The 23,120-nt window shown below is 44.2% G+C and overlaps 1 protein-coding gene across 1 annotated transcript in view; it reads right to left on the reverse strand.

Annotated features, from left to right (window-relative positions):
* Window positions 1-23,120, reverse strand: part of Csmd2 (CUB and Sushi multiple domains 2) — a 535,187-nt gene that overhangs the window by 416,263 nt on the left and 95,804 nt on the right. The window contains exon 3 of the mRNA XM_070008973.1: window positions 12,678-12,790. Within this exon, the coding sequence (XP_069865074.1) occupies window positions 12,678-12,790 (113 nt within the window). The remainder of the gene's footprint in view (window positions 1-12,677; window positions 12,791-23,120) is intronic.

Here is a 23,120-nt window from a genome sequence, read left to right on the forward strand (position 1 = left end):
ATGAAGTCCAAGACACAAAACTTGTTTGAGATAGAAGCCAACAGCATCCCTCTCAGACTTACCAAATCACACCTGGCTTGGTTGGCCCCAGAGACAGGGAAATCATTACTTTACAAGGCAGCCTACTCCCAGGGATGATCACTAAAGCTAGGTAACACATCCAGATTCTTGTTTCAAATTCCCTTGCTTCTAACATCTTCCCAATGGGCAGTGTTCTGTTTCCATGTGACAAACTTCAGTGACTTCCAGGTCTTGTCTTCCACTGTATCTTACATGGTCATTACGTCTCTTACTCATCCCTTCGATCCCATAACCCTCCTGTATACATCCCTGACTTTGGATCTTGTGCTGGAACCACAATCTAGGACTTGCAGAAAATACCATGCTACAGATTAGGGATTTCTTAGGGATTATGATATGGGTTTCTTTCCTCTGAATGACTTCCCCTCCCCAAGATCTGGAGTCTATATTTGTGACCTCCGAGGCTCTGAGCACAGACAGATGAAATATTAATGTAATTTTTGCACAAGGTAGGATGTCATTGCTATTGGCTTTAGATTTTGACTCTGCATTTTCTCCATCTTAATATTCATCATGCCAACTCCATTACAACTAGCCCATAGAGGAACTCAAAAATTCACCCACTCTCCTGAGTCAACTGCTTCCCATTTTTATTTCCACCAGTGTCTATCCCATTTAAGACCACTTTACATGCTGGTAATAAGGACAACAAGTTTACATTCTGCTTTCTTCCTTCCACTGAAAAGAATATCATAAACATCTTTTCTGTATTACTAAATAATGCTATTATCATTTTAAATGGCTGCATAAATCCATTAGGTAGATGCACCATCATTTTCCCAGTCATTCCCCTATTGTTGGACATTTTTACAGTTCCCAATTTTTCATCATTATAAATAATGCTGAAATCAACACTCTCATGCATATAACTTTCTTCTTCTGTTGAATTATTTCTGTAGGATCCATTCCCAGGAGGGGAATTACTGGGTCAAACGACAGGAGCATTTTATGACTCTTGATATATATTGTCAAGTTAGATTCCCCAGGGACTCATTTATAGCCTCACCAGCAGTGGCAAATGTAGCCACTGCTTTGCAACTGTCCACAATCTCTCAAGTTTGGGGATGAATTTAATGAGGATAAAGAGCCTTTTGGTTTGTCATACTGACTTGGTTAACTCGAGAGACAAAGTGGCTTTTCTGTGTCTTGATTTGCTAACCCTATTTCCTCTAGTTCAAACCTCTGAGTATTTCACTTACCACTTTGTGCGGGTTCTTCCATTTCCTTCATTCACCATCTATTGACTGATCCTCAAATGTGGTCCAGACCCTGCAGAAGGAGCCGGGGAAGCAGTAGAGAGCTCACAAAAGACTGAGCCATGACCACAGGAAGCTCAAGCTCAGACAGTGTGAGATGGGTGATCAGAGGGGTACCGGCGAGATCAATAGACAGGGAGGCCCACAATGTGGTTGGAAATAGCTTCCTGATGAGGGACTGTTAGAGACTTGGATGAGAGGAGGAAGAGAGCTGTGGGAACACAGGGAAAAGCAGTACACACAAGGCAAACAGAATCTAAGGAGGCTTCAAAGCTTAAATGTGCCTGGCTTGCCTTTTTCTCTCCCCTCCCCCCTGACATTTCCTCTCCCTGTAACCACCTCACAAGATGAACTCTCCCTCACCAAACCTAATCTGCACTCCTAAAAGAAAGCTGGATAAAAGTCTGGTGGGAAGGGGGAAGAAACAGGAATCAGAGGGGAGGGAGGGCAGAAGGAAAGGATAAGGGAAGGAAAGAAGGAAGGAATGGTCACAGACCTGGGGACAGCAACACCACCACAGCAAGACCAAGACTGAGGACCAGAGGCCCTGGGAAGTGCTCCAGCTTCACGCGGCTGGGACCCTTCTGTGGGGTGGTGTCAGTGGGATGGGTGGGCTGGTGGGTCAGACCAGAGAGGGCAGGTGATTGGGAACCAGACCTATTTTCCAAGTGCACAGGATAACCTCAAGCAAGGTAACTCCCTTCTCTGGGCCTTAGCTGCCTTGTCTTTACAATGAGGAGCCAAGACTAGCTCCTGGGAGGGTAATAGAGTTGGGAACTGTCCACTGCTAAATCACAGGGAGATTTTTCTCTCCTGATGTTAAAAAACGCAATGGCAGCAAGTCCAATCTTCAATTTTCCACACTAAGGAAGGGAAAATCTGGGGGGAAAAATTAATTGAGAACAGTAGCCAATCACCATTGAACAAGAGAGGGACTGGAAAACTTGCGTATGATAGCCACATGCCTTGAAAGTGCAGGGCTCTGGACTCATACGTTGGGAGATGTCACTCTCAGGATCAGATGGTACAAAGACACAGGTCTCCTCGGCCTCTAGGGCTGGGTCCATGAAGGATGCTCTGATAGAGTCACCTAGCCCATGCCCATGGGAGGAAAGGGAGATAGAGGAATACCTGCCACCATTTCCACCAGAACATTGGTGGAAGGCTGGCTTCCTCCCTAACAGAAAAAATCATATGTGGGTCCCCGCTCAGTGGGGCCATCATGGATGGGGCTGGTAGTGGCAACAGACCAAGCCATGTTTGGGGTTCTGTGGTCCTCTGTCTTGGGCACAGGCATGGGAGAGAGGATCCCCCTGCTGCATCCCATGTAAAGGGCGTTTATCAGAAAAGACCTCTGCTAATAGGTGTTAAAGAGAGTTCAATGCAGGAAATTGAGAAGTAATGAGACTGGGAGCTGGGAGGATAAATTAGAGGCGATCACACAGCCCAGAGCTGCCACCTGAATGCTGAACAGGAAGTGGCCTAACTACCAGAGTTCCAGCGCTAGACAGAGATCAGGACACTGAGCCCTCCATATTGAGACTGGGAAGGGAGACCAAAAGCAATTGTGCACTTGGCTTTAGGGTGCAAGTCTGTCTATATTTAATCTCTCTGAATTTGGGATGTGTCTACTAACTAGCAGAATTTGCTCTGCCTTAGTGGTATATCAGCTACAGATGGGAGATAATGCCAGGTACCTTGGGCATAACTCTGTCTGGATCTTTAAGCTGGGTGAGATATGTGTGTGTCCATTTATTTCCTGAAGCAGTAAGTCTCTTTCTTTCTTTCTTTCTTTCTTTCTTTCTTTCTTTCTTTCTTTCTTTCTTTCTTTCTTTCTTTCTTTCTTTCTTTTTCTTTCTTTCTTTCATTCGTTCATTCGTTCTTTCTTTCTTTCTTTCCTGTCTGTCTTTCTTTTTCTTTCTGTCTCTCTTCCCTCCCCTCTCATATTCAGGGCCCTCTCACTCTTGTTTGGCTTTTTTGCTCAAGGTTAGCACCCTGCCACTTGAGCCACTCAGTTCTACTTTTGGCATTTTCATGGTTAATTCTACATACGAATCTCACAGACTTTCCTTTCCTGAACTGGCTTTGAACCACAATCCTCAGATCTCACTCTCCTGAGTAGCTAGGATTACAGGTGTGAGCCACTGACCACCCAACTGAGGAAGTCATTAAATATCAACTGCATGGCAGACCCTGGGGTGGCACATTGTGATAACTCACACAGTCGCTTTTACAGTGTTCATCCATGTCAGGCACTATGAGGTACACCAATATCTATTTCCTATCTCTTCTTGACAATTATAAGCAGTGCTTATTATGGCTACTGTCCTTTGTGACAAATGTGTGGGGTAGGGGATAGAAGAGGCTGGGTGACTTGCTCCAAGTCAGACCTGCTGCTAAATGGCCGAGTTGGGGGGAGTCAGTTCTTCCCCAGACCCAGAGTGCTTTACTGAGAGCCCCACTAAGAGCCCCAGGATAGAGAGAGGAGATCCTGGAACAGAGAGAGAATGTGATGGGGTAAGAAGAAATTATGCCCAGGGCAGCCTTCTGGATCAACTTGCTAAGAGATTAGAAGAGTTGGAGGTAGGGGCTGGTTACAACTCGGTGTGTCTGAAGAACGTGTGTGGAGACAGAATGTGGTGTATTCTAAGACCAATCCAGTGTGGCTAGGCAAGGAGTGGAGGAGAAGCTAGAACCCAGGGACCTCTCTAAGGGTCAGGTAAGGAGTTTGGGCTCCATTCTAGAAGCAATTGGAAGGTTTTAAGTGGAAGTTTTCTGAAGTCCTTCTACCCTGACTGCCCCAAACATCTGAAGGACTCCAGACTCCAGAGCAAGCTCTGGGGCAAAGTCACCAGGTACAGCTGCTCAGGTTGAAGGCTTCAGAAGTGTGTCCAGGCAGAGAGGAGATGAGGAATAACACCCGGCCTATACCATCCTAAGCCAGGGATTCACAGGAGCCGAGTCCCCTCAGGATGGTCACTTGAGTTAATATGCCAAATGTGGGTAGGCTCGCAGGGATCCAGTCAGGAGAGGCAAACACTGATTATTCTAGCAGCAGAGTACCAATTGTGTGTTAATCTCTGGATTATGTATGACAGTGGCAGAGGAGACAAAACATAGGGGACAGTCATGCTGTTGAAGAGACAAAGGCCTTGGCCAAAGGTGTTGACCATGGAAAAGGATTTTTTTTCACCCCTACATAACACCCCAATCCTGGTATAATAGCTCCCTCTTACCAAATGCTAACCTGTGACTACAGTCATGACAGATGCTTTCCACAGGGAAGGAAAGGAGAATCATCCCATTTCTCACAGGAGGATCTTGTGCTTTGCCCAAGGTCACACAGCAGGGACATAGCAGGCCTTGAACTTGATCACCAGACACCTAGCAGGTCTGAGCCCAGGCTCTTCTGCATGATACATTAGTGGTGTTAATGAAAGCAACTCTGTGCCAGGCCCTCGCCACACAACCACTCTTGCAACCCTATCACAACTTACCTATTTCTACCTTATCTAGCACAGTTCTGGAAGATGGAGAGATTTGCCCAAGGTCTCACAGCTAGTAGGAAAGAAAGTCATGCCACAGTGGAAAGCTACAGGTCAGAGTTCCATATCGGAGTTTGTGCTAGTGTTTTCCTCAGCATGCCTAGAGCTCCTAGAAGAAGGGGCCTAAGGCCCACCATGGGGCCACCTGGGGCAGGCATTCAGGAACTTTTATAGAATAAATGAATGGATGAGTGAAACAAAGAACTAAAGTTACAGGCTAAAGCCAACTACCTGAAAATGTCTCCCCCTACTGGCACCACTTCTGACATGTGTCATGGGGTGGGGACACTGGAATTTGAGGATCCATCCTCTTAGAGCTGAGGTACCCTTCCTCCAGAGGGGGGGACTAGCAGCACTCGTAATGAACTATTTGTGGTATTATTGAGGACGTGACATGAAAATCATTCCGAATCCCCACTTATTGAGAAGTGCTACCCAATTTGTCTCAAATGTCACATCTCGATGTATTAATTTGCTACTCCACAGTCCTGATTAAAATGAATGTTCACCAACTCACGAGGCAGAACCAGGGGAAACAGAGCACTTCCACTCAGGAAGTACCCGCCAACCCCCCTGGGCAGAGGAAATGGACATTCATCGCCTCCTGCCCTAATGAAAGAAACCTCAGCAGATGCATGTCCTGGCCCTGAGTGGCCTGGATTGCATATGCAGAACGTATATACATGGATTACCAAAAAGAGCTTCCATTAGCCCAATTTTGAGATGTTGGTATAATGTCCCAGAATTGGGAGACTTATTCCGAATGAGGAAATTATCTGAGAGGCTGAGGTCTGGAGAGGAGAATGAGTGTTCTAATTACAGGAGGCCCAGGAGTAGCCCAGGGCTCTAATGTGCTGGGTGGGTACCCCTCCCAACTCTGTACCCATTTCCCTCTGCAGGCAGTGACTGGATCTCTTGCCACCTCCCCTCCCTCTAAAAGCACACTCTGTCCCATTCCTCCCCTACCTCTCTCAGGAGTAACTGGGCCGTCACTGGTAGAAAAAACATAGCATTATTTTGGAAGTAGAACTTGGCTTCCTCCATGTTCCCCCTTGCACAGGGAGATGGAGAGGGGCAGAGGGCAGAAACTGTGACTATGAAATTGCAGCTTGAATGAAAACTCAAGGACTGTCTGTACCAGGCACTCAATTAATACTAGCTCAATGAATGGATGACAATGTCCACTACCAGCTATATGTGCGCTGTAGGTCTCTTTGGGCTGAGGTTGTCAGGTGCAGAGGGGCTCATGGAGTGGAGCAAGAGTACAGGGAGTCTGTGAGCTCTCTAATTCTGTGCAAAAGATGTATGTGTGTGTATGTGTGTGTGTGCATGCATGCACACATGTGAGCCTCAGCTCACAAGCTCCTGGCTTTTGTTTTTGTGACTCCAGACTACTGGATAGCAAATTTTTACTCCATCCCTAGACAATAGGTACAAGGCCCCAGAGGCAGACACCTGTTACTTCCTCCCCAAGCACACCCATGTGTGCGCGCACACACGCGCGCGCGCGCGCACACACACACACACACGATCTCTAAGACAAGACATGCCATGCCATGAACAGCTGGATGGAGGGTTTCTGCAAGCTCAGGGGGGTTGGGGACTGTGACCTATGGAGTTGACATATTTCTTTTATCGCCTGCAAGAATCCCAGTGAAAGAAGGTTAGGATGAGAGAAAGAGACTTAATTAATTAGCTGACATTTATCGAGCACTGACAACTTGCCAGGTCTTGAGCAGAGCGTTTCATGTGACTTGTGTGTTCCCTCCTTCAATCTCCATCACAGCTCTACGAATTGACTTCAGACTGAGTGTCCCATCTCTGAAACACTTGAGACCAGAAGTGTTTCAGATTCCTGAGGGCTTCCCCCACCCCTTCCAGTTTGGAATATCTGCATAGACCTAGAGAGATCTCAGGGATGGGACACAAGCCTAAACACAAAATTCACTTCTATTTCCTATGCATTTATGCACAGTAATTTTATGCAAAACCCTTAGTGTGTCTGAGTTTTGCTTATGACTCATTCCATTAAGTTAAGACATGAACTTTCCCACATATGGATCAAGTTGGTGCTCAAAAGGCTTCATATTTTCAAGCATTCTAGATTCTCAGATCAGGGACACTCCACCCAAATTTCACATTTCTATTTTACAAGCACTTGGTAAGAACTCAGATAGATGAAATGACTTGTCCAAAGCCACTCAGCTATGAAGACAAGATGGGATTTCCTTTCAGGTGTCTGTGCTCAGTGCCTGAGCACATAATGCTGTGCTGTGCCTCCTCTCCCCTTAGGATATCAGAGAGTTTGCAAAACTGAGGATCTATCAACCCTCTAGATGCTACTCATAAATAATATGATAGATCCAATTTGTTAAGAAAGCCTCCTGTATTTAGATAATGAGCTACCAAGACCACAGTGAGACTCATATAAGCAATAAAAAAAATTGGTGTGGGGGTGGGGGAGAATCTAGACTATATGATGGATCTACAGAACTAAGAATCATCCCTCCAATATGGGCTTGCCTTTGCAGGAGCAAATGACAGGAGATTTGTGCTACAAAATGCAAAGTTGTCACCAAGATTAGGAATTAAATCTGCAGAGATTTTTACCTAATTGACATTTCTGCTGTGCTAGCATTCTTATTTACAAGAAGACAGCTTCGAATAAACACAAACAATCCCATCCAACCTTGGGGAGTTGGGAGGTGAGAAGATAATGCCCAACCATCACAGAGAGGAAAAAAGTCAAGGAGACACTCAGTCAAGCTAGGGAAGACAGCAATACAGTCCTAGACTGAAAGGGAGTCCCAGATGCCAAGAGAAGCAACCCTACTCCAGAGATTGAACAAGTGCAAAAGAAAAATGAAATGAAAAATAAGATGGACATTTCAATGAATATTTTGTCTGATCTTGGCCCTAAAAGTAGATGTCATAAAGTTGTTTAAAAATTTTTTTAATTTAAACTTACAATTAGTAACATAAAAATGAAAATTCCCAGCACATCAAACAGAAACCCATCACATTAATACTTTGAATATGCAAAACCCCATTTACAGAGAAGATAGGAAAAATAACTAACAGCCTGATAGAAAAAAAAAAAGCAGGCAGAAAATTGGGGCAGACAATTTACAAAATGATCTACAAATGGCCAGTAAATGGTGGCAGGCGCTCCACCTTTGCTAGCATCAAAGAGATGCAAATTGTAACTACAAATGAGATTTCATTTTCCACCTATTTCCATCAATGAAGTTGATTTAAAACTCTCCCAACCTGTAAGGTAGGCAAGTGGGAGGGGAAAAGGGCCTAGGTTGTCCTTGCATTGTTGCTGAAAGTGTGAATTCGTATAACCTTTCTGAAGACACTTTGGAATTCCGTATCAGAATGTAAAACTCTGTAAACTCTTTGACCCAACAATTGCACTTCCAAGAATTTATTTTAAGGAGGTAATTAGAGGAGGGCTTAAAATGCAGGAACAAGGATGCTCTTTATCTAAATGTCCACAGAAGATAACTGCTTAAATCATTATGGTATGTTCTAACCACAATGGGTCCCTCACTGGTATTCACTAGAAAGGACAAAAACCAGGGCTACTTATATTAACATGAGGAAACACTGACCTCATTAAACAGATTATAAAATTTCATGTACTGAATAATCCAAGTATCGTTGGACCTATGTAGGTGTGCAGAAGGGAGGGCCTGCCTGGGCATAAAGGACAGGGCAGGGCAGAGCAGGGCAGGCAGACCTGGGAGTTGGGAGGAAAAAGAGGAGGAATTGCTCCTGGGGCCATTGCTAGTTGAGCAATGGTGGCTCACACCTGTAATCCTAGCTACTCAGGAGTTGAGATTTGAGGATAGAGGTTCAAACCCAGCCTAGGCAGTGTAGTCCATGAGACTCTTATTTCCAATGAATCAACAAAAGGATGGAAATGGAGCTGTGACTCAAATAGTAGCCTTGAGCAATATAAAAGCTCAAGGAGAGCACATAGGCCCGGAGTTCAAACTCTAGTACCACCATAAAAGGTGGGGGGAGGAAAATAGAGAAAGAGATGGGGGGGGATGAGAAAAAGAGATTGCTAGATCTCACAAATTAAAATACAGTATGTTCAGTTAAATTTGAATTGTGTGTGTATGTGTTTTAGTAGATCCCACCAAGTATTGGGTACATACTTATCCTAAATGCTACTCCAATTTTTAAAATTTCCAAGTAAAATTAAGTGAGCACGTTGTCTTTTGTGTGGTCCCGCAGGCTGAGAAACTCTGGAGATCTGTCTGGAGGAACACAGAGGCCACAGCACACCTCTCATGTCAAGCTCTGACTTTGCTCCATGCTGTGAAATGGAGTCTCTGGCCTTGCCTCTCACAAGGAGCTTTGTGGGATGCCAGTGCAGAGTAGAGCCTTTTGTGCCAGAAAAGCCTTGCTCAAATTCCTGGCCATCAAGTCCCCTTAAGCCAGGCCCAAGCCTCTGCAGAGGCTGGGCCAGTACATCTGTAAGATGAGATAGCAAGATCTGTCCTCAGGGTTGTCATGAGGGATTAGAGGTGATAATGTATGGAAAGTATCTGGCATACACTCAGTGCTTAATATAAGTTGATCCCCTTCCCTCTGGTCCAGCAGCTGCAGCCCACACTCACTCAGAGCCCCCGGGGATTACAAATCCAGCATCTTCTTGCATCTCAGGGTTTGACAACTGGCCTTTTGATCTTTCCTTAAGAAGCAGCCCTGAGCTGACACTCTTTGCCTGCTTTCACCTTTTTCCTAAGTCCTTACAGCCATTCAGTTCAGTTCCTTATCTGCACTTTTCACATTCTGGATGAAGGTGGAGAAGGATCAAGCTCAGTTTGATGGCAGACATTCAGGGATGCCAGCCAATGAGAACAACCAAGAGCCGTGCCCTGATACCATTTTGAAACAGAGCTGGTGACATAGAAAATAAGACTACACAAGGTAGCTGGCAGGGAGGGTTTTCTCTGAATCCTGTCTGTCTTTCTGTCTGCCTGCTCCACAGTGGCTGGCCTTTCTCCCTGAAGCCAAGTCATTTACAGGCCCTAGAAACTCCTATGTACCAATCAATCCAGCCTCAAAGTTGTAGTGACTTGATCTGTTGTTCAAAGGCTCTGTGCTGGGGATACATCCTCTGGATATATTCACAGCAGACCCCATCTTCCTTCCTTCCTTCCTTCCTTCCTTCCTTCCTTCCTTCCTTCCTTCCTTCCTTCCTTCCTTCCTTCCTTTCTCTTTCTTCCTTCCTTCCTTCCCTAGTTCCCTCTCCCTTCTTCCCTCCCTTCCTTCTTTCCTCCACTTTAAGGTGGTCCAGAAATGGGTAGGACTCATACTTTCCCAGATGTGAATTTCCTCATTGTCTAACAGGATTCGGTAGTAGCCACAGCCTTGGCTTATGTGTGGCTGATTCTCTTGTATGTACAAACATCTGTGATATGCTATCATGCCATACAAAGATGGCTAGGTGTACAGAAGCTGTGCTCACATGACTGTAGAGAAACTCACAGTTGCAGCCATGGGTCTGTGCCGGTCCAGGGTTTGCAGGACCTCTTCTGCAAGGCTTGCTGGGGCCATGACTTAGATACTTGACCTGATTATGTGTGTGGGACCTGGAGTGGAATGCTGGGTGTTCTCAGGTCTGGACTGCCCTGCTTGGGCCAAGCAGGTAAGAAGAGAGATCCACTGGCCTCTAGTTTACCTCTAACATTTTGTGACACTTTTACCCCCACAGACCCCAATGTGACTCTGATGGAAGCTTCTAGCTCAATTCCCTCCCACACATCTGCAGGGATGGACATCTGCTGGCCAACACAGTCTCCCTGAGCCACATGAGGCCATCAAACACCTGTTGAGACTCTGGTGTGACAAAAATAAAACCTGGCTTTAAATTTTATTTCATTCTAATTAATTTAAATGCAAACAGTCCTTCGGGGCTAATGGCTTAATGGCTATTGTACTGGGAAGAAAGGTATAGATCAGGGCTCAGTAAGAGGCTAGAAGGTAGATACATATCAAATTTGCAGGCCACACTGTCAACTCTGAGTGCAGGTCCCATGGACTTCCCCCTTCTCTGTATGACAAGATACACAGACTCTGGGAATTTTGTCTCTAATTGGGAAGCTAACTGACCTGAAGATGCTCAGAGATCTTGATCACCAATTACAAGTAGAAACTGTTTCCAAAAGGAGGCTGAATGTGCTGCCATGTCTGCTCTGGGTGGAAGGGCCTGGCATTGTTGACCTATAGGCTGGAACAATATAGCCTGGATGAATGGCACAGGTGGTTTCCTGATGTCTCTTGAGAGTCTGGGCCTCAGATAAAGATTTACGAGGGCTTAATGAGGTACTACAAGGATCCAGGGCCCAGCTGGTATGTCCTATATCCATCACTCCCAGGGTCTCTGAAGGTACCTCTTCTAGTGTTGCTCACTTGATGCCTACTATGTCCTCAGAGCTATTTATGTCCAGTAGAAATTTGAAGAAGCTTCTGAAGAGGCCTGTAGTTCCGGCTTGGGGACATTTATCCAGGATGACCAGGGTTACATACTTGGTCTTGGGACTGGCAGATCATTGTACCAAAGTCAGGCCAATTCAGGAATCCTCATTTGGAATGCAAAAGGATTTTGTCAGGAGGCTTCAGGTAAAGGAATCTTAGGTTTAAAAAAATAGTGGAAAACAGTCAGACAACCAGTGATTCATGCCTATAATCCTAGCTGCTTAAGAGGTCTAAGATCTAGAAGATCACAGTTTGAAGCCAGTTCAGACAAAACAGTCACAAGATTCTTTCTCCAAAAGAACCATCAAAATGCCAGACTGGAAGTGTGGCTCAAGTGATGTAGGGTCAGTTGAGCAAGCACAAGGCTCTGAGTTCAAGTCCCAGGACAAAAAAAAGGTAGGATTTACTTATCTGTGTGAGATTCTCCTGGCCAAGACATGGGGAGTGTCTATTTCTGTGTTGCTACAGCATCATTAACGAAAACATCACTTACTCTTTTAAGTTCTCAAACAAAGGCATAGGAAAGAATGCTTTCATTTAATTGGCATGGCTCCACCAGGGTGTTATGTCATTACTGTTATTAATTATCATTAACAGTCTTAAAATATGCCTATTAACAATCTCAACACAAAATAGCAGTGTAGGTCTTAGCCAAGAGCAGCATAATTACCTATTAATGAGATGTAAATTTCTTCCAGGGAAATGACAGAGATCTAGAAGTACCACCTTCTGAACTAACTTAATAAAGTTAATAATAATAGGAGTGTATAATCTGAAGATATTAGTGTTCATTTGAATTCCAGCACCATATTTAAACAGACTGAGGGAAGCGGAAATTAGCTGCCTAGCTCAAACCAAAAGAACTTTAATCCATGCTATTAAGGAAAAACTGTCTAGTCTTCCTCTAAGTGATCTAAAACTGACTCTCTTAAGTCTCCATATTTATTGGAGTTTTGGCCGCCACTTTTATTTCTTTGAGTTGAACCTTATATCTCTCTGCTTATTTTCACAAACAACCTGAGGTACCTCATACAAATGAAGTCCAATATAAAACAGAATTTGAAAAATAAAACACAATGAAGCCCAGTAAAGGAGAGAGAAGCAGATGTTCCTGGGAGATCCTGGGCTCCCCCTTTTAATTCTCTGTTTGTGGGAAGGCTGCCAGGGCATCTCTGTACTGAGTTTTTGATTCCTAAGCAGCTTTGTTAGGGACAGGTACAAGCTTGAGAGTCTGCAGAACCCTGCCTGTGGCGGTGACACGTCACAGGCCAAAGTGGCTAAGGAGAGAGGCACCTACCTTCGTAGCTGGCGTGAAAGCCCTGGGCGCTGACTGCGTAGTCGCTGATGAGGCGCAGGGACAGAGTGGTGGCAGCACTGACAATGGTGGCTGGCAGCTGAAAGCCAGTGAGCCTGAAACAGAAAGAGGCACCCATCAGGAAACTGCACATCCGTTACCCACTTATTGAGCATCTACTGGATGGGAGTGCTGATTTATGAACAAGGAATGTTACCATTTGGATATCCCCAAAAAAGCTCTTGTGTTAAGGGTTTGACCCTCACCTGGATGCCATTAGGAGGCAGTGGAACCTGTAAGTGTGTAGCTTTGTGGAAGGAAGTTGATATTATTGGCTAGGCACTTGGAATAGGCATTGCCAATCTAGCCTCTCTCTTGTTCTTTATGATACATGGTATCCAAGTCAGGGCCTCACACAAGCTAGGCAGCACTGTGCCTCCCTTACCTCTACCCTATCCCCCACTCTCTCTCATTTTGCTTTCTGGCTTCCACATTGGGAGCAGCTCGCTACAACTGGAGCAGCTTGCTACACCATGCACTTCCAGTCATGGTGTGCTGCCTCACCACCAGCTCCAATGCCATGGCAACAAGTAATTGCCTACAATCAGTAGCTCACACCTGTAGTCCTAGCTACTCAGGTGCCTGAGATTGAGTCCCAGCAAAATCCTAGAGACTCATCTCCACTCAACCACCCAAGAAGCCAGAAGCAAAGATATGGATTGAATGGTACAGAGCCAGCCTTGAAGAAAAAAACCAGGAGAGAACACAAGGTCCTGAGTTTAAGAGCACATGCATGCATGCGTGTACACACACACACACATACACACACACACACACACACACACATCACAACAATAGATTTCAGACTGAAATGTACAAAACTGTGAGCCCAAAATAAACCTTTACTCTCTTTAAGTTGATTAGCTCCGGTGTTTTGTGATAATAATGGCAAGCTGACTAACACAGGGAGGAATAGAAACAAAGCCAAAATGGCTGCATCACAGGCTGGAGGTTCAAAGGCAATGTGACACTCAGAGGAGACAGACACCAGCAGCCTTCTGACACAGAAATATGAAGGGATGACTCCCCAACGACATGGGCCTTCCCTGAGCTGCAGGCCTGTCTGGTATGTTTGTGTCTCTTCTCTTTTCTCCTCTTCTGGTTTCTTCTCCTGTCCTCTCCCTTTCTGGCTGAGGTCCTTTGAGGCTCTGGGTAGAATTCACCATGCATTTACAATTGCTAGCTACCACAAGGCAGTATTTGTTCACAGACTGAGGAAAATTTATCCAACTCTGAGAAGCAAAATGTGCATGCTTCTAACCACAGAATTTATTCTGTGCAAAGAATGTTTGCAGGTTTTTTTTAAAGTAATAAACATTTACTAGCTTAAAAAGAGCAATGTGAATAATGCAACAAAATCCAGAAATAATCACTCCTGGCAGTTGATATACAAGGTGAGGCAGAAGGATCGATGCATGGACTCATACTCAATGAAATAATTTCATACACACAGGATCGTGCTGTTCATGCTTTTAAAATTAAAATGTTTGTGTTTCCTTCTGGAATTTATATGAGAAACAAAAACAGGGATTGTGAAGTCTAACATGCTATGCTTTTAGACTCAGTCATTTCCCTAGGTTCTTTTAGGGTTAAAAATATAACACTAGGGAGGCTTGTGTTACATATCTATAATTCCACACTCAGGAGGCTGAGGTAGGAAGATCTTTATGATTGAATAATTATACTCCATTGTATATGTGTATGTGTGTGTGTGTGTGTGTGTGTGTGTATATATATATATATATATATATATAGAGAGAGAGAGAGAGAGAGAGAGAGAGAGAGAGAGAGAGATACATCACATTGTCTTAATCCATTCATGGTGATGAACACCAAGGTCAATTCCATACTTTGACTATTGTCAATAGTGCTACTTTAAACATTGGCATGCATGACTGAAAATCCGCTTACATTCCTTTGGACACATGTCCAGGAGTGGTGTAGCCAGATTCTATATGGAAAGCTTTCCTAAAGGTGACTTCTTTTGCTCCTACCTGCCCACCATTCTTCTAGGGATCTGTCCATGACACAGTTCTGGTAAGTCCCTACCTGCCCATTAGCCACAAAGAGAATACTATCCCTCCTTTTTATGGACTGTATCTAGGTATGAGAAGAGGGAAGAGGGCATATAGACCAAGCAGGGTGATTCTGTGTCCTCCCATGGGATGAGATGGGATTCTGAAAGTCATTTGGGGAATTTAATCATTAAAGTGTAAGCTTGGAACAACAACAATCTCCTTATCGCCACAAAGTGCCTATCTACCTTAGAACACAAGATATCAACATAGATATAAACAAAAGCTGAGCAGTGGAACAGGGATGATAGATTTCTGAGATCTTTGATCCAGCCACGCACAGCAATGTCTCTCTTCAAATCCCAGTTACATGAGCTAATGTTCTTGATTTTTTTTCTTTCTTTTGTTTGTTCCCAAGCTAGTTTGACTTAGGTTTCTATCTTTTGAAATGTATCAAGTAAGAATGGATACAGCAAGATACCCCAGGAGACTTAAATACTGACTGATTTAACTACATGGAAATTAAGTGTGTATGAATGACAAAAGAAACTGAAAAAAAGATAAAGAGAAAAGTGTAAACTGGAAGAGGAAAAAAGAGGAGGTTTCGGAAATTATACAATAGAGGGGGTAAATGTGTTCCAAGTACACTGAATATTTCTATGGAATTAGTGCCATAAAATCCCCTTGTACCATTAATATATTCTAATTAAAGTACATGTTTTCAAAAAGAAAAATATCCATAGCCAGGAAGTTTTAGTAAAGAATTCTACCAAATGTATAAAGAATTAACACCCATTAACCTTAACACAAGCCCTTGAAAAAACCGCTCCTAAAATAATAACATGAGGGCCAAAACACCCAGATATCTAAGCCAAAGATGGTGCAAACAAAGAAAACAAAGATCAGCATCACACGTGAACATAAACACAAAGATCCTGAACCAAGAAAATCCTGCAACATATAAAAAAATAACTATATATCACGACCAAATGGAGTTCAGTGTAAGAATGCAAGGCTGGTTCAATACTTGAAAATCAATTAATTTTACTGACTGTTTAAAAAAGGGTTAAAAGTATCACGTTGACACAACAAAAGTACTCATCCATGCCCAGAGGAGGGAAAAACCCACATTTCAGGAACTAAGAACAGAAATAAATGTTTCTCAGGAAGAGATGCCTACTATTAACAGTCATTACGGAAATACAAGATGAAGAATACTGTGGGGTATTAGGTCATTTGCATTTGAGCAGCTACAATAAAATAGTGACATGATTGACCATTGCTGATGGTGTAAAACAACTGGGCCTCTCAAAACCCATTGGGAAGAATGTAAAAGCCATACGGTCACTCTGAAAACAGCTTTGCCATTTCTTTTTTTTTTTTTTTTAGATCACATACAATAATTCTACAGCTCAGCAATTATTACACTCATACACACTCAAAAATATCCTACATATACAAAAACTTAGAACTATGCCAAAATCTAGCCAAAATCCAGAAACAATACAAATGTCCTACAACAGGTGGATGATGAAAAGAACAAACAAATAAGCCCACAGCTCAACACCATGGAATGTTACTCAGCCATGGGAAGGAATGAGTGATAGATGGATGGAGAGTATGCAACAACTTGGGTACATGACAAGGGCATTAGGCTGAAAGGGGGGAAGAAACTAGTTTCTGAAGATATAACATCCTTGAAATGACAGAATAGTAAAGTGGAAAATGGCTTCATGGTTGCCAGGGGTTAAATAAGAAGTGGGTGACAGTTTAATGAGGAAGGCCCACCAAGGCTAGTGCCTGTGGTGAAGAACAGCTCTGTAATCCCAATTGCAGTAAGTCTGCATGTGATAAAATGACACAGAAGTAGGTGTGCACACACACACAGACATACACACACAGAGAAAGACAGACACACTCACACACTCACACACACAGACATACACAGACATTACACACATACTGTGTCCACATCCTGGTTTTCATGTTGTGCTATAGTTAGGTTGAAATGAAACCAGCAAAGGAGACAGTGAACAGTAGACAGACAGGACCTTTCTATACTATCTTTGCAATTTCCTGTGAATCTATAATTATGTCAAAATTAAAAGTTACTGAACAGTACCCTTCATTAGATCTGACCTGAAGTCAGTCTCTGTGGACTGGGCTTTGAGCTCAAAGTTGGCTGTTGCTAGGCCTCTCACAGTGTTCCCTGTCCTTTCCTACCCACAGCATTGACTGACCACCAGAACTTCAACACAGAGCTCAGGTCACTACTCACCTGTCCTGTGGTTTTTTGTTGATTTACCAAAGTACTCCCTTCCTTCACTCCCAAATCTGTATGTCTTCCACTGAGGTTGTGGTACCTCACTAAACCCTTTACCATAAGATAGAAAAATGTGTCCCTAATGGGACCAGCCTCTCTACCTGGCTCTGATCTCCCAGATGGTCTGGGGTAGGGGGTGGGGTGCCATACCTAGACTCCAACTGGGAAGAGCCTTCTTCAACAGCAACTCTGGGAATGGATTCCTCCCATGATGCTGTATTCCCATCCATAATTCCATGGTACTTTGGCCCTAATATTACAGATTCCTAGACCTTCGCTTCTTGTGCTATTTATTGACACTAGCTGTGAATAGCTAATGTACACTGTCAACAAACAATTACCGTTTTATCACTTGCAATATATAAGAATTGCAGCTTGCCATGCATTTTCTCTAATCTGATATATTTACCACTGTTCAGCTGTTTCCTGGGCTTGGGAGGTAATTCCTACATAAGGAATCCTCAGAGGTGCTAAAGCTGGGGGTGGGGGATTTGGAATTCACATCTGGATATTTAAGGCATCTCTCCTCTTCTTCCACTACCTACTCATCACATCTCAGATTGGTTTTAGGAACAGGCTGCTGACCATGCAGACAGAGGAGCTAGTGTGTGGAGCGTTGGAATAAGCAAGTATAATTTTCAGTCTTCCCCTTGCTTTATCTGACAAGTTGAACTATCCACCACGCTGAAAGGAGTAAGGGGTTCTGGAACAGTTGAGGAATGGGATAAAACAACGGCAATGAAGACAAGAGGCCCCTGTCAACACTGTAGATGCCCCAGTCACTGCAGTGTGTATAGGACTCAGCCCTCTGCACACTAGTAACACGACCACTTAGGGATGCCAACACTCATCTGCTTTTTCAGGCATTTTTTCTCTCCCACTTCCTTCTTTGCTTCTGACCTCTGGTCCAGAGTAATCCAGAGTCTTGAGAATGGAGGAAGTCTCGGACTCTCACTCTTCATAATTCTTCTCCAGCTTTACCACTGCTGCAAGCCTTAAGGCCAGAGTCCCTAACTCAGCCTGCATGATAGCTCTGTCATTTCCCATCCCCCTCCTACCTATAGCTCTGCCCTACCCCCCCCCCCCATCTTCTGTGATCAGGGGAATCTCAAGAAATAAGGGAAATGACCACTCCCTAGTATGGACAGTATGGAGCTGCATTTCCTGTTGTGAATTTAAAACAAGAAAGTCCCCTTTGTATCATGATGTGTCCACACATTAAATAGCGTCAGACAATATCCTTCCCTGCCTCCTTCTCAGTCCCTTCTTTAAAAATTACTGCCTTCAGCTTCTTCAAACTGCCCTGCCCCAGCCTCTTTGCACATGCTGTTCCCTTTTCATGTTCTTTTTTTTTTTTTTCACTTCCCCTCCACAAATCTTGGGAGTTGTCTAATGAACTCTCTCTCATCATTCTAGTCTCATTACCATGCCTCAATATGATTTCTGGAAAGATATGGTCCTGACCTTCTAGACTAGCCTACCCTGCCCACAGAGGCTGCCATGTAGGTCAGTGGTGTTCTTCGTCTTGAGTCCATGCCTTTCCAAACTTTCCTTCCAGACTAGGAGGTAGAGCACCTTCCCTTTCCTGCAGAGCTCAGGCAATGACCTGGCTTTGGCAGCAGCCTGAGCACCTTTGCTTGAATCTTTCCTCTTGCCACAGTGATCCTGGGCCACCTCCATTGGCCAGAAACCCTGCCCAACTCCTCTAATCAGAGAACCCACAAAGCCCTCTGAATACATGGCATAAGCAAAGAATACGGTGAGTCAAGGCACTGAGAATGAAAGGTGGTAGGATTTATATTACTCAGGGATGGCAACACCAAGACATTGAGAGAGATCAGTGAGGTTCAGGACAACCTAAAACCCAGATTCACCCCAAAATGCTTCTCCTGCTTCCTGGAGGTCTGGAGATCTACTACAAAGGCCTGTGTGGGAGAGTGGTCCACACATATCTCTACTCTGAGTCCTTAATGGGTTCTGCTGACACAAAAGTATCCAGGAATAAACAGTAAATACAGCAAATTGGGCATTTATTGAATGATTCTTATTTAAGGCTCTTAGCACACCAATGACTATATAAAAAAAGTTTATATATATATATATATATATATATATATATATATATATATATATATATATAAACTTTTTTTTTAAGCATGTCAATTGACCTTGGGAATAAAAGAGCAAATGTAAGCAACATTTGTCACCATGACAGGCTTGGGAAATAGTGTTTTGATTTGCAGGCAGGCCCATTCCAGACAGCAGCCACTAGTTAAGATACATAAACCATTAAGCTAAAAACAGAACTATCATTATGGGCATCATGTAGTAATTTGCAGGTAATTGATGGACATTAGTCATAATCACACACAATGCACAGACGTACACATACACCCCTAGAGACGCACACCCTCTCTGGCAATTTGCATGTCATCAAGAGCTTCTAAAAGTGGGAGGTTTGGGGAAACTTGGCTTTCTGTATCTCTCTGGGGTGAAAACATCTTGTTCTTCACAACAGCCCGAGGAGTAGGGTTCTGTGGAACCCACTCAGGGAAATGGTATGTCTTCAGAAAGCAGGTCCCAGAGCTCAGGCTCGTCTGCTACTTTGACCATCAGACTATTGTTATTCTTGAATTTGGAATCTCTGAAAGCTCAAGTGACCCCAAGTCTGAAGAGATGGTTCTTATATGCTGAGTCTGATGGCGTATGACTGTAGTCTCAGTTACTCAGGAAGGGGAGGTAGGAGGACAGTAGGCCAAGGTTGACCTAGACAAAGTTAGTGTGAGACTCTATCTGATAAACAAAACAAAAGAACGGGAGATGTGGTTCAAGTGGCAGAAGGGGGGAAAGAAGGGAAGGAGGGAGGGAAGTGCTGGGTGGGGAAGTTTCTTGTGTCACAAGATCTGAAGATCCTTATAATAATCTCCATTTCTGAGGACAATGTGGCATTACCCTGAATACCTGCTGGGGGAGGGGGGAACCTGCTATCTAGAGATTCTTTTCTCACATGCCCCAGCCTATCCTCATGAACCTACTAGCTACTAGCAGTCCTGTAAGATCGCCTCTCACCTGTACAAATACACTTATTTTTTCCTTCAGAAGTTGAGATCACTAACCCAAATATAGTTGGATGGGAGTGGGAGCAATGCTAACATCTGAGTCTTCACATACACCTTCTAGGACGTGTGCTGGCTTCAGAAACAAGATCTGGAGATGGAGCAGGCCCACCTGCCGAGGTCTAAAAATAGGGCAGCAGTGAGCATGTGCAGAATGCAAATGTTCTGAAAAGCGTACACACTTGCTGTCAGGACCCAGAGGTGTTTCCCTCAGAATTGCAGCTTCTGTCTCTGCAACAGAAAAGTCCTCCCTCCTCCCCCACAGCCCTCCTCTCCCCTGCAGCTCCATGGCCGCACTGCACACAACACTGTCCTGTGTGGTGTGAGATTTGCCTGAGGAAATAGATGGGCTATTTGGGGGGGATGCTATATAAGGAATAGCACTATGGTTCCCAAACTATCCATCAAGGTGTTCCAGGATATCTCTATGCATTTATGAGGTGGGACATTTGTGTGTCCAATTGACCTTGAGTTATCACCCTTTCTCTTGGAAACTAAGCTATTTGACTTGAGGAATTTCACAGTGCCAAGCAGAGGCTACATTCCATCTGCTAACATCATATCCATCCAGAGCTGGGGACTCAGGGGCTGGTGCAAGTCTAGTTCAAGGCAGCCTGGATCAGGGAGGAGGGGAGGTACATAAGATCTGATTCCAAGACTGGAGGTTTACCAGTGTCCAACCACTAGTGAGTGGCTATGATTCAGGAAGAACTCATGAGGATTTTCTTTTTCAATTTATATTCATTTGTGTTTTATATTTCCAACAGCTACAAAGTTGTTAGGGTATCGATACTTTTTCAACTATTTGGTCCTAAATAATAAATGGAGTCAACAGATAGGTTCTTCCCTTACCCACTGACCACCTTGGAAATACTACAGCAGCTCCCTGAACTAAGAAACTTTGACCATCTTTGCATTAAGTATTAAAAGCCCTGAGAAATCCTACTGTAAGGGGAACAACCACAGTTGGTACCATCAAGTACAAAACCACATTACCACAAACACACTTCCTTATGTTTTCCACTTGGGAAGTTTAATGCAACCCATGATTGCTCTAGGATCTGAGAGGTTCAAAAATGAGACTCGAGGCTGACTCATTTCCACTGGAAACATTTAGAAATCCTTGCTCATGAGCATCCATGCAACAAATATTAATTGTGCACCCTATGAAATGTCACGTACCAGTGCTTGGTTCTGAGGATAGAAATTTACAAGACATGGACTTTCCCTTCAAAGAGTTCAATGCTCATAAAGAAGGCATTTACATAAATGTATCCAGAAACCCAGCACCCCTATTCCTGCCATACAGAACCAGGCCACTTCCACCTCTTGCCTGTCACTGCAAAAGCCTTACTCTTTCCATCCCTACTTCTCCCCTCCCCTCATCCACCTCCATTCCCATCACAGAGGGCTGGCATCACTTCTCTATACAAGAATCCTTCTGAAGGGAAACCACTTGATTTGGGATGAAAGCCAAAGTCTTCACAAATGTCCTAAAGGCCCCAAGCAAAACTGCCATCCCCATGTATCTCAATCTGTCACCTCTCTCCTTACCAACAAGTCTTCCTTTGCATGCTCAGTGCAGTCACAAAGGCCCCTGACTATCACATAAACACACCTGGCAAATTTTTGCAGCTGGGCCTTTGCATATGCCTCAGCTTTCTCTAGTGATTTCCTCTCTTACCTAAGTGTGCATGACTTGTTCCTTCATCCTCTCCGGGGTTTTGATGACCCCTGTGTTTAATTCTGCAACCTTCTTCTTTACTTCTCATCCTACTTCCTGCTCCTGATCCTCCTGCACCGTATTTTCTCCATGATACCCACACCATCTGACAAATCTGTATTTGATTAATCTGTAATTACTAAGTCCCCCTAGAAAATGAATTCCACAAGAGCAGGGATTTTTCTCCATTGGATTCACTGACCTAACCCTGCCATTGACAATGGGCCTAAGCATACCTAGGGGTTCACGATTAATGTTATTATTGTTGAAGACACAAAAATAACCCATACAGAAAGTGCAGTGACAGAGAGGTGCTAGGGGAATATGACCTGGCCAGCCTGACCTGATCTAAAAGGACCAAAATTAGGGGGTGATCACTCAAGGCCAGGGGGACCTGGTAGGAGAGGAAGGTCATTTTAATTCAAAGGGAAGGCACAGGAGAGGAGGGAAAAGCAAACCCAGCTTCCCCTGTAATTTATGAAATTGTTTCCCCAACCAATGACAGGAGAACAAATGGCTACAACCAGCTGCTCATCCTCCGCTTGTTTGCCATGACTGCTTAATTACTGGCCTCCCCAAGAGAGAGGATGGAGTTGGTTTTTTTTTTCTGTGGGGAGGGGTACTCAGCTTTTAAGCATATGCAGATGTTATTTTTCCTTCTCAGGAGCCTAAAGAGCCAAGGCCAAACTTGGTTACCTTTGACAGAGATGGGAGCACGGAGTTCAACGGAGCAGGAGAGACCATCATGATCCACTGCCTGACACTCCCCTCAGTCAAGCCCCTAGAAATCACACACTTGGGAACAGATAAGCATTGTTCGCTGTCAGAAAGCTTGCCCCAACTCAAAGGGCCCCATGGAACAACTGAGAACTAAAGAGAACTACTAGGCTAGGATTCAAAGTGTCCTTATGTACTGGGTGCACATGGGGGAGGGAGGGAGTGGAGGGGGAGGTTCACAGATTGTCCAAATACTAAAGAACCACTAATGACATCTTCCTTGGGATCCTCCATCTCAGGAGGCCATCTGGGAAGGAAGCAGGTGGCATTTTAGGGGTGTGTAAGATAATGAAAGTATCTGCACAGGGGTGAAGGGGCTGTGCATTCAGAGTGGGCTGGTCCACCCCTTACCTGCTCCTGTATCCTGATACTCTTCCATCTGGCCCATTCTGAACCTTTCATTTGGTCTGGAATGATGGTCTCTCCATGTTA

Source organism: Dipodomys merriami, unplaced genomic scaffold (genome assembly GCF_024711535.1).
Source record: "Dipodomys merriami isolate MVZ:Mamm:240054 unplaced genomic scaffold, mDipMer1.0.p SCAF_71, whole genome shotgun sequence".
Taxonomy (NCBI): Eukaryota; Metazoa; Chordata; class Mammalia; order Rodentia; family Heteromyidae; genus Dipodomys; species Dipodomys merriami.